This window comes from Pezoporus flaviventris, unplaced genomic scaffold, assembly GCF_033815535.1.
Source record: "Pezoporus flaviventris isolate CSIRO_AGI_PZ_B2104156 unplaced genomic scaffold, CSIRO_AGI_Pfla_v1 ptg000082l, whole genome shotgun sequence".
Taxonomy (NCBI): Eukaryota; Metazoa; Chordata; class Aves; order Psittaciformes; family Psittacidae; genus Pezoporus; species Pezoporus flaviventris.
Window position 1 is genome coordinate 1,692,969 of NW_026892630.1, and position 12,335 is coordinate 1,705,303.

A 12,335-nucleotide genomic window follows, 5' to 3' on the forward strand; every position below is an offset into this window, starting at 1 on the left:
ACCTGCATCCCCATTCAAGATGATCTCAAACCTAAACGAAACAAGACTGGAAGAATGATACAGCAAAGCCCGCACATCCTCAATGCAACACACACCACACTTCTTCCTTCACCCAATGATCTCAAAATTCTCTACAATCAAATTCTCTGCCCTTTGCAAGAGCTCTGTTGAGTAGAAACTAACTTCCATTTTTGTGAATTCCAGTTTTGATAAGGAATTCACTACTCCATGCACCTCCTTCTAGTCAGGACTAGAAATGCCTATAAAGTCGTATTTCTTAAAATGAGAAAACACAGAAGAATTAGACTAGGAAAATTATACAAAACATCTGTTCAGATGAACAATTTGACTCAGCCTTAGTGAACGGTGTTCACTAAACAGTGAATACAACTAACGCTGAAATCCTTTTTCTTTCTTAGTGTGGAAGAGATAGGCTAAGTTTTTCCATTTCTGGAACTCATGTGAAAAAGAAACTTTGTTTTGTTGTCTCTGCATCACCAAACATGTGACAGTTTACACAAGCAATGCTGTACAGTGAATGGGTGTCCTAAGAAGAAGTCAATGTTATATTTTCAGAGGGTCTAACCTGCATACCTGCATAAACTCTTTAAGCCCCATACTACTGATTTCCTTGTTTATTGATACTTGTACAGCACCTACAATTCAAGCATCAGAAACACAAATAAATCAAGCACCACCACAACCTTGGAAAGTGAAGAAGTGCAATGCCACCATTGATACACAAATTGATGATCTGAAGGTCACTCAGGAAACTTCTGTCAGACCCAAGAATAAAACTCAGACTAATGTTATTATCCATAACCCTGTCCTCCTTTAAAAATATTCTAGTCTAATCTAGGTTGAATGAAGATTCTAATTTAGAAATTACAATTCTCTGTACCTCCATTCACAATGTAGTTGCTGTTTGTACTTTCTTAGTACTATTGTCACCAATTGGTTTTAAACATTTTAGTCAGACCACTAATGTAGTTAGTTCTGACCTAGTTTAAGTTGTTTCCCCTTCTCTTGTCACATTGCTCAATGAAGAAAAGCACAATTAAGTAATACCAAAAGAAATCAATCAAAAATACAAAACCAGTAGACTGAAGTGTATTTCTCCAGATGAAATATTGCCCTGCTTCCCAAGAAATTACTCTGGGCATGCTTTGTATTTTGATGACAAAAATCATTTTACCAGCTAAGTATTTTAAACTGCAAATGGAACCAAATGAACTAACATACTATGAAACAATAATTAACGACCTCATTGCTCATCGCTTCTAACTTGCATTGTTCACTACAGCGGCTTACCTAGCTTTTTAGTTGCTGATTTAAGGATTTATTTGCAGCCTATTTCAGGCGAATTGCAACTAAGATAAACACACACTCCCGCCCCACCATTTACACTGCAAATGCTTCTGTCCTCACACATCTTGCCCTAGGGCACAAGTCTCAATCTGATTTCTTCAAGTGGCTGTAATATAGTTTGATTCCCTGCACGCTGGGACATATGCAAGGCATCCTCCAAAACTCCTGGTTCTTTAAAGTGAAAATTGGTAGCAGAGACCAGGTTTCCGTGTTGGGAAAAAAAAAACCTGAAACAACAAAACTCAGGACAAATGCTCTATTATATATAAAGTAAAGCTGGAAGTCCACTTATTTGATGGCAATACAGAATTTCTGACACATTCAGAAAGTCCATAAAGTCTTGGGAAAAGCAGGTTCCCACAGGAAATGAGAGAGCACGAACAAATGGGTTGTGCAGAATGATGAGATCCGAGAGTGTCAAGTCTCAAGTCTTCGCATCTTCACATCAAATCTGTCAATGTAAAATGAGGACACTATTTAACCACAGCTTTCACTGGTGTCACCACTTTGAAGGAATGAATGTTCCTTACTATAATTTGAAGACAAAAAGGACTATTTACTATAATGAGAAATAAAACTGATAGTGGCTTATGAGCAGAAGCTTTACTGTATCTTAACTACAGCTTTATTATATTCACATTATTTACTCTGACATTATCTGACACAAATCACTCACTGTGGCTAACATACCAGGCAGAAAGCAAGAAAAAGCAGAATGCAGAGAGAAAGAGAGGGAGGTCTCAATCCTGCAAACTGTCCTGTATGGACATACCACAAACCACAAAGGACAAAACATCATCCTGAGTTTAACAGCTGCCTATCTGCCTATTCAAGACAGGCTGAGGAAGTTGGGGCTGTTCAGCCTGGAGAAGAGAAGGCTGCGTGGAGACCACATAGCAGCCTTCCAGTATCTGAAGGGGGCCCATAGGGATGCTGGGGAGGGACTCTTCATTAGAGACTGTAGTGACAGGACAAGGGGTAATGGGTTAAAACTTAAACAAGGGGAAGTTTAGATTGGATATAAGAAGGAAATTCTTTCCTGTGAGGGTGGTGAGGCACTGGAATGGGTTGCCCAGGGAGATTGTGAATGCTCCATCCCTGGCAGTGTTCAAGACCAGGTCGGACAAGGCCTTGGGTGATATGGTTTAGTGTGAGGTGTCCCTGCCCATGGCAGGGGGGTTGGAACTAGATGATTTTAAGGTCCCTTCCAACCCTAACTATTCTGTGATTCTATGATTCACCTACACAACACAGAGTGCAAGGTTAGAGATACTGTTCAGGTAGCGCAAAGCTCTATAATCTATAAGGAGAAAGTGGCTGAAAAGTTTCCATTCTTGGAGATACTAAATACCAACCTAAGTAACCTTTCTGGCTGAACCTGCTTTGTGCAGGCCGTTTGAGCAGCATTTCCTTTCAACCTCAGTTATTCCACAATCCTGCAATGTTCCATTCAAAGGCAATCTGTATGTCTGCAAGGCATTTCAAGGGATGCTTCAAGGCTGCCTCTTCTGCCCATACAGACGGAAATCAGCTGTGATTGAAGGATACCCTCCAAACCAGACACCCTGCACATCTACACAGATGCATCAGCTCTGCATAGTCAGGTTACACAGCACAAGCTCTGCACTTGAAATAGCTATTTAAGAGTCACCAGAGGTTTACCAGCAAGAATTCATTGCTAAAAAACATCCTTATGGATCACAGAATTCTTTTTAGAATCTGCTTCACTTTAATTCTTGCCAGCCATCAATCACCATAAAACCACTGTGTACCGTGCTTGCTTCCATCAAGGTTTTGCAAACAGAAACTTGTGCTTTTTAAGCAGATTTGACACTGAATCCACTTTTTGAGTCACACTCCCCAAGCAAATCACACTTCTGTGAAAGAAAATAAGAAAATACCACAAAGCAGACTTTGATAGTGTAATTCTTCACTGTTTTCCTATTACGGCTCACTCTCGCATGCAGCTTGCAGTGGATTGCTGATTCTTGACTTAGGAGCACTTCTGCATCAGTCAGTCAGCACTGTGGGTTATTTTACCCATATTTCAGCCTCTGCTTGAGGCACAGAAGATTTCTGCTAGCATGTTACATGGTACTTGTGATGGGTGCACCAGAAGGGTGCATACTCATGGTCCCAAGATGCTGCAAGAGCACAGCTCTCCTATGCATGGTAGGTCATTTGGTATCTTCACACTGTCATAGAATAGAATCATAGAGTCATAGAATAGTTAGGGTTGGAAAGGACCTTAAGATCATCTCGTTCCAACCCCCCTGCCATGGGCAGGGACACCTCACATTAAACCATGTCACCCAAGGCTTCGTCCAACCTGGTCTTGAACACCGCCAGGGATGGAGCATTCACAGCTTCCCTGGGCAACCCATTCCAGTGCCTCACCACCCTCACAGGAAAGAATTTCTTCCTTATATCCAATATAAACTTCCCCTGTTTAAGTTTTAACCCATTACCCCTTGTCCTGTCACTACAGTCCCTAATGAGGAGTCCCTCCCCAGCATCCCTATAGGCCCCCTTCAGATACTGGAAGGCTGCTATGAGGTCTCCACGCAGCCTTCTCTTCTCCAGGCTGAACAGCCCCAACTTCCTCAGCCTGTCTTCATACAGGAGGTGCTCCAGTCCCCTGATCATCCTCGCGGCCCTTCATGTTCAGCAGCAAGATCAGGAACAGCCCTACCCACCCGCAGCACCCAATTCAAGGTGTTTTCAAAGGGCTCTGTAACCACTAGGTCTCTCCCAAGTGTCCCAGTCCAACCTCACACCCCTGAGGTGACACTTGCAGGCACCCACTGATGAAGGACACAAACACCAGGATGTGGCACATCTGGAACAGGATCAGGCTCCAAAGACAATCAGAGATTCCCCACTTTAAAATGCCACACGCTGAGAGCCAAGCCCTGGTTGAGTGTCCTCGGGGAAGAGAAGGGACAAAGCATCTCCATAGCGCACCCACCACACGCCAGCATCCCGTAACCTAGTGCAGAGGCTGAGGTGGTTTTGGTGGTGGGAAAACAACGCAGTGCTGACTGCAGCACCTTTCCGGCACATAAACTGACACGGCAAGCTTCAACTGACCGAGCAAGCCCGCAGGGACAGACCTCCCATCCCCACATAACAACTCCCCCTCACACTGCACAGCCGCCATCTTGCGGGGGCTCCCGCCCCTTGCACTCCGTTTCCGGGAGGCCCAGCGGCACCGCGGCGCTGAGGGAAGGCGGCGGCGGAGCAGAAGGTACGGGTGGGAGCCGCCGAGCTTCCGTGCGGAGCCGCTGCCCTGAGCCCGGTTCTCAAGCGCGGGGGGCTCCGTTCCGCCCCTCAGCGCGGCTGTGCGCGCCCTGCAGTCACCGGTGGGAAGGCCCAACCCGCCCGCAGCGCTCCGCATGCGGCCGCTGTACAGGGGGTGGAACAAGGCCCGGGGAGGAGGGTTAACTCTTTGTAGCGGCAGTTGTATATGAACTTGCTTTTCTCACAGCATCATCGGTAGTACATGTATACATATATATAACCTCTCCTTTGAGAATGGATTTCTGCCTCGCCTACAAGGTGGTGAAATGAAGGGATTCAATAAAACATGAAATAGATCTGTGAAGAGCAGAATGTGTAGCAACATTAAAACTCTGATTGATTTTTAATGTGTTATATTTACAATGTGTTTTATAGGTCAGTTTCCTTATATAGTGCACAAGGAAAGAGGATGGAACCAGAGAAGGCTGCCAAGCAAACAGTACTCATCACTGGAGGAGGTGGCTATTTTGGCTTCCGGTTAGTACGTTAAGTAATTATTACACTCCAGAGTAAATGTAAAAGATTGCGGCTTGCAAGGCAGCAAAATCCATCTGTAAAAGAGAAATCTGTGGGCTTAAAATGCCTGATCCAGTTCACCCTATCTTCTTGTGATCGCGGTTTTAAACAAACATGTTCTACTGTTTCCACCTGCTTTAAGTAAATATGCTATTCTGTTCCCAAATGTCAAGCATCAACTGACTTGCTGACATTTACCTCTGTGGTCACCTTTGTAATGGGGATTTAAATCACTACCTTTCAGCCTACTGTGCTGAGCAAGGCTACACCTATATACAGACACTTCTTTTGATAGTAAGCCATGGCCTGCACACGTGCTTAGCTATATGGATTAAATACTCCATCTGCTGTCAAGGATATATTTATTTTTATGGACAGTGATGTTTTAGGGTTAGAGTTGTTAATAAGGCATGTATTTTTGCCTTACTGCAGGTGGCTCTGCACGCCATGTAAAGAAAAAACCCTATTTTGAGCCTTAGACTATATTCTGAAGTACTTTCAGAGTTACAGCCGCTTGCACTGGTGTGAGAGATTACAGTCATGACCAAAAAGTAAATTTCAAGGTGGGTCTTGGGTGGCAGCCCCCCCAAGATCCGACTTCTGTTTGGCTTTTTCTTCCACTGTCTCCCATTTAAGTGCTATAAAAATACAGGTTGTGGGAAAGGAGTACCAGTTTTATCCTATTTGTCAATACCTGCGTTTATACCTGTGACTTGGAGTAAAACCTAGATGTGTGGCAAAGTATTCAGACCACCATAGAAGCATCTTGTTCATTTCTCCATCAGTTTCAAACACAACAGCAAAGACCAACCTATTGCTGTGGCAGAATTGGGATGGCACAAAAGCAGTAAGATAAAAACAGCAAGATTTAAGTACCTGGCTGCAGATTTACATCTGAAAGGTTTGCTGTTGCTGATCTGTTGGGGACAGAAGCAGAGAAATATCTGGGTTCTTCCAAAAGGCTGCTGGAAGCACTTCAGTTATTTTTCTGATTTTTCCTTTACAGCAGTTCTCTTTTTTTTTTCCCCTTCTTTTCTCTCCAGAGTTTGTTGATCATGAGAAGTTCATTCAGTACCTGAAGTATTACAGTTGAATCTGTAGTAGATGGCTGAATATTTAAGGTTCCCATCAGAAAAAGAAGGGAAAAAAGAAATCAGTATTAAAATAGTTAACAATCTCACCTCCAGGTGAAACATTTCATGCATCATTGTGCTAGATATACTAACACATGGTTTCTGTCATGTTTTAGTTTAGGCTGTGCCATATACCAAAAGGGAGTAGACGTGATTCTCTTTGATGTCATGAAGCCACTTCAGACTGTGCCAGAGGGAATAAAGTTCATGGAGGGGGATGTCCGTTGCCTGTCTGAAGTGGAAGAGGCTCTTAGAAACGTAATCTGTGTATTCCATATTGCTTCCTATGGAATGTCTGGCAGGGAGCAGTTGAACCGAAAACTTATAGAAGATATTAATGTAAAAGGAACAGAAAATGTCATCCAAGCCTGCAAGAGCACAGGAGTGGCAAGTCTGGTTTATACAAGCACATACAACGTGATATTTGGAGGCCAGATCATAGAAAATGGGGATGAATCTCTGCCTTATCTACCTCTTCACCTTCATCCAGATCACTACTCCCGGACCAAATCTTTAGCTGAAATGAAGGTGCTAGAGGCAAATGGTGCTGAGCTTGGACATGGGAAAGGTATACTAAGGACTTGTGCTCTCCGACCAGCAGGCATCTATGGGCCTGGAGAACAAAGGCACCTTCCAAGAATTGTTAGTTACATTGAAAGGGGATTGTTTAAATTTGTATATGGAGATCCTTTTAGTTTAGTAGAGTTTGTACACGTAGACAATCTGGTTCAGGCTCATATCCTTGCCTCCGAGGCCCTCAAAGCCAACAAAAAGCACATAGCTGCAGGCCAAGCCTATTTTATTTCAGATGGCAGGCCTGTAAATAACTTCGAATTCTTCCGCCCGCTGGTGGAAGGTTTGGGTTACAAGTTCCCAACCTGTCGTCTTCCTCTCTCCCTTGTCTATTTTTTTGCATTCCTTACTGAAGTGGTTCATCTTCTGGTAGGCCATGTTTATAATTTTCAGCCCCTCCTCACTCGCACAGAGGTTTACAAAACTGGGGTCACGCATTATTTTAGCATGGAGAAGGCCAGAAAGGAGCTGGGCTACGAGCCTCAACAATACAGCCTGAATGAAGTGACTGAGTGGTTCCGATCTCAGGGGTGTGGAGCAAAGCCAAGAAAATACACCATTATCCATCTTGTGAGGGATGGTGCACTGCTTGTACTGCTGATTGCTTTGGTGGCCTCCTGGTTTCCGTCTGTGGCTGCATTTTCACTCTGAAAGGTGCTTAGCACAGAGAACAGAATTTAGTTGTGTTCTCTGAGTACTTTTGGCTTTGACAGGAAATCAAAGAGAATAAAAAAAAATCAACCACATATTTGTGTCATTCAGGTAAGTATCTTTAATAGTTTTATCCCCAAAGAACAGAATTGCTGTATACAAAGTTGTAATTTTTATAAATAATTCCTCTCCAAAGTTAAATTGATCAGATCACTAACATCATGAAGTTCAGTATTACAGTAACAGCATTTTATTCCAGGTACAACAGCACACTACAGTGAATAGAACAAACATCCCCAGACTGACCCTTCTTCCTCCCTGACAGGATCCTTGATCCATGCCCTTCATTCCTAAAGAGTTTGTGCTACATGATCCAGAGGAGAATAAACTTATTCTTTGATCACATTCCAAAACCAGATTCTGCTTTCCACCTTGAATGTATATGTGCCTAACCAAGATTAACTGATAAACAACTAGACAATAAATAAATGCCTTTTTTGTTTGGTTGGTTTTTTAATGAATGCATTCTGGTGTGTTTTCTGAGTTACCTCTGTGGTATCTAATGACACTTCTCTAAAACGCACAAGTATTAATCTAAGTTAAAGGACTTGAAGCAGCACAGATCTGCAGGTTTTTCTAACAATAACATATGCCTGTTTAAAATGAATGAGCCAGCTAAAGTGCATTCATAAATAAGACCTATGATTTTCCCCAGCATTACTGAATGGTTAAACAAATAATCCATCAAAGACATTCAGGAAGTGATTACATTCATGTTCCACTGTTCATACAGCATTTTTAGCCTTTAATAACACTTCTTTAACACCTGACACCATTTGACTAGAACTTCACCTTTCTCGTAGAGTGATGAACACTTGAAAAGACAATAGTCATAATTTTGTGGAGATTTTGAGAATAGAAAATAAGACCTTGTCAAGTACAGGTCACTACTGTCTCTAGCAACTCCCTTGTCAGTTTAATGTAGGAGAAACTTCACCTCAAAATGTTAAATCATGAAATTTTTTCCCTTAATCCATGAGCATTATGGTTTCAGTACCTCTTGGTGAAAGGACAGTCCTTTAGGAAGTTTACACTTCTGTTCAAACTTTAGTCCTTCCATTTTAATAGCTGAAACTATACCAGTCTTCAGTGAATTTTGTTTAAGTTGCAGTTACTCCCTTCTGTTAAGCTGTTCTGTGATTTAAATGGGGAAGTGGAGAGACAGACGGTAGTTCTACCACATTGGTAAAGGATTCTCAGAGAACAAAAAGGCCTGAATAGAGAAACCAAATTAAGAGTCTGCTGCTACCCATGTTTAAAGATCGAGATTTTTGTTAATGTATGTATGATGCATGAAGACAGCATTGTTTTTTAAATAGTTACTTTTTTGAGAATTTTACCTTAAAAAAAAACAAACCCAAAACCAACAAAAATCACTGTTGATAACTACATGTTTTAGTTGCTCGAAATTTGACTTTCCTCCTCCTTCATTTTCCCACCAGTATGTAAAGAAACCACCATGACAGAAAATAAACATAACAGCTTGAGGGACAGCTCAAGAGAGAACTGAACCCCTTTCTCCCTACTTCCAACCCCCCCTCCCCATACTTTACATGCCTGCATAAAGAGCTTATGTGCCTCCAGCAGAGTGTGGGTGGCAGAAAGGCCACTTTCCAGAAGTCATTAATACACAGCATCACAGTCTGCAGAAGAAAGAAACCTTTTTAATGAAACAGAAAAAAGACTGTCGTGACCCCATGAAAGCACTGGACCGCTGTTCTCTTTCCAACAGGCCCCATTTTTTTTTCAAGCAAAAGCCACTGGGTTATTTTCCCCTTTTAAGTTCTCTGGTTTTGACCCAGTGTTATCAGAAATAGATAAGAAATTTTAATGCCAGCAGAAGCAAGAGACAAATACAAAATGTACGATAAATTGCATAAGCCTGCTGCACAGAGCCATAGTAACAGTATTTCATCCTAAGTCATATAAAAATATGGGACATAACTCCTGTGCCCCAGAGGAGTTTCTTCTGCTATTTCTGATCTTTTCATTAAGTAAAACTCTTGCTATTGCCATTCATAATTAGCTCAGTGGTGGGGTTACTGAAAAAAATCTATGAGAGGGTCCTAAACTTATGAAGCCTAAATTTACACTGTTAATACCAGCTGAGGTCAAAGCCCTGGACAGCTTTTTGGGTACAGAGGAGAGGATCCTTCTAAGAACACATTGGAAAAAAAAGAATTAAATGAAAACAGCCCAAAATACCAGTACTCTGCAGAAGCTGACTCAACACATGAACATTTCCATTTGTCTGGAGTCAAGGACGGAACTTTTCACTGATAACAGAACAGGAGGCTTTATTTTGTCCTAACAGCCCATGACTTCCACTGTAACACAGGATACTAAATCAGGTGCTTGTTAAGAGAAACAGTCAGCAGCCTGGCAATGGCCACTCCAGTCCCATCCACAGCATGCTGGTACATTCATTAAATCCCCATCATTCAGCTGCACCTAGTTAAAAAAGCAAAGTCCTGACTACAGCAGAGGTGAAGAATACTTTTCCTCTTTCCACAATAAAGCCAGGAAATCTGTGGCTTAAGGAGATACTTTATAATTGCTTGGAAATTCCGTATGTATAAAGCCAGTCACAGCTGTTCTATTTTAAGTATTTTACAACAAGAATTCTCTTTCTTCCTGTTATTTATTCTTTATTGCTACTCCTGCACGAATAGCTGAGTAGATTAAGGTAATTAATTCAAGTGTTGTGTCTGCTTCCAAATTTTAATCTATTACCTGTTTCCCGAAAGTGAATTACCAGAAAGTCATCTAAAAACTGAAAAAGTGGAACTGAAAATATAGCACAGCTTCAATTTTTCCTAGTCCTCAAAATTACTTAACAACTGACAAGTGCCTCTCTATAAAGAATGATGATGATGTTTTAAGAGTCTTTGGGCAGCTGCTTAACCTCACATACAGTGTGTTAAGGTAAAACTTTGCTAGATATACATAAACTGATTCTTCTAGTGTATAGTTAAATATATTTATTTTAGATGTTTAAATGCCAATCATCCTTAAAGTAGACCAGTTTTTATAGTGCCACCTCCTAACTGACCGAACCAGTATTTCCCTTTATTCCTATTTATCAATTTCCACATACTTTCAACAATATAGTGGCATATTTATTTATGATGTAATCTTCAGAGAAAAGTGTCCTGAATACTGATAATTTACATGCATTATAAAAGATCTGGGGATTAAACTGCAATTCAAGAGTACACAAATGTTAAGGGGTCTACTTCTGTTTTAGTCAAGCTCACAATTCCCTGTTTTGCTGGAGTAACAGCTAAGAACATAGAGTTAGCAATGAATGACACTGCACTTCAACTTCTGTTAAAACTAATAGCTGTGCATGTGTATAAATGCTGTTGTGGATCAGAATATAAAGTTGGCTCCCAACTGATTCTGAAGGTTTATTTTTGTTATATTAAACTACTATTTCTAATGTCAATAAATGGAATTTCAGTCTGGAAGACTGCAGTTGGAAATGCCAGCGCACGACCACAGCAGAATTCAACAGCAGTGCTTCAGCTTGCATGCAGATCTTTACAACCAGTCTGAAGAATTCAAGGACAATCAATCATTGGTACATACCTAATGCCATCTCACCGTCTACAAGGTAGATACATAGGGGTGGAAAAAAGAATATAGGCAACAAAACACCAGAATGAAGCAATTTTGTGGACTTCATGCCATTACTCACAAATTCAAACATGACCTCCTAGACGACTTCAGCTGCAGATACCTCATATTGATTCCTGTTCAGTATGTGTATGATTCTTATCAAAAGATTGGTCTGTTTTCTTTTCCAATACTGCCAACAATTTAAAAAAATCACAATATGAAGACCATGTGCATTGAGCCAGCAGCGCTTCTGCCCTTCTGCCCATGTAACATTGGGGCAGAAAGTGTAGGGGCAGACTATTTATGGTGAACATCAAAATTAATGTTCTTGAAATTACTACAAACTTAATCTTTGCCTTGTTCAGGCTTTACTGTTGGAACTGATATCAATCTGATGCTCACCGCAGCTGAAGTTTCTATCTACCTATCACTGAAAAAAAGTCGGTTCAGAGTTGCAAGTTAAACATGATCTTCGACCTTTTCCTTCTGCCCTGCTTGTTTGCAGCCAGATGAAGTGCAACAGCAACCATGTCTATGGAAACAATCAATAAGTCAGTTCATATTAAAAACACCCAAATGCCCTTCCTCCAGCCGCTAGAATATGCCAGCAGACCACTTTTCAGTAAGAAATGCCTCGAATGACTGGCAAAAATCATGAAATTCAATGCACAAAGCTTAAATAAAGAAGCACCTGGCATCATCCACAAACAATATTCAAAAACTATTCATTAAGTTATTTTAAGGATTTAAAACTATATAAGAACAAAAAAGTTTAACACATACTTCAAAAAATTTATAACTGATTTTCCTGCTAGATTATAAAATTAGCACACACATTCAGACCTTCTTTCGTATTAAAACAGTTGCAACTGTGCAAGAGTTGCTACGGAGTCTGCCCTGCCTAAGATTTGAGGGGTGAGGGTTTGGAGTTAAAACAGAGTGCAAGAAGCAAGAGGAGAGTTACTACACATCACTTGCAAGTCAACAAAAGAGTCAACACAGTATTTTCCTTCTGAGTATGGTGTAACATCCTCCAGGGGAAAGCCTTACTGTAAAATAAAATGCATTTCCATAAATACTGAGGGAGTGCCACTTTTGACATCACATATGGGT

The 12,335-nt window shown here is 41.2% G+C and overlaps 2 protein-coding genes across 2 annotated transcripts in view; one reads left to right on the plus strand and one right to left on the minus strand.

The window, feature by feature from the left end:
- The window catches only part of PLCG2 (phospholipase C gamma 2), a 72,443-nt gene that overhangs the window by 4,178 nt on the left and 55,930 nt on the right, over positions 1 to 12,335 (minus strand). The gene's annotated exons all lie outside the window — the stretch shown is intronic.
- On the plus strand, positions 4,528 to 8,117 carry SDR42E1 (short chain dehydrogenase/reductase family 42E, member 1). The gene is made up of 3 exons (XM_061475026.1): positions 4,528 to 4,615; positions 5,044 to 5,145; positions 6,434 to 8,117. Exons 2-3 carry the CDS (start codon positions 5,078 to 5,080, stop codon positions 7,539 to 7,541), a joined length of 1,176 nt encoding a protein of 391 aa, XP_061331010.1. The 5' UTR covers positions 4,528 to 4,615; positions 5,044 to 5,077; the 3' UTR covers positions 7,542 to 8,117.

Coding starts and splice junctions, on each gene's coding strand:
- SDR42E1 (XM_061475026.1), top strand. CDS start 5,078: ATGGAACCAGAGAAGGCTGCCAAGCAAACAGTACTCATCACTGGAGGA. Junction 5,146..6,433: donor GGTGGCTATTTTGGCTTCCG/GTTAGTACGTTA, acceptor GTCATGTTTTAG/TTTAGGCTGTGCCATATACC.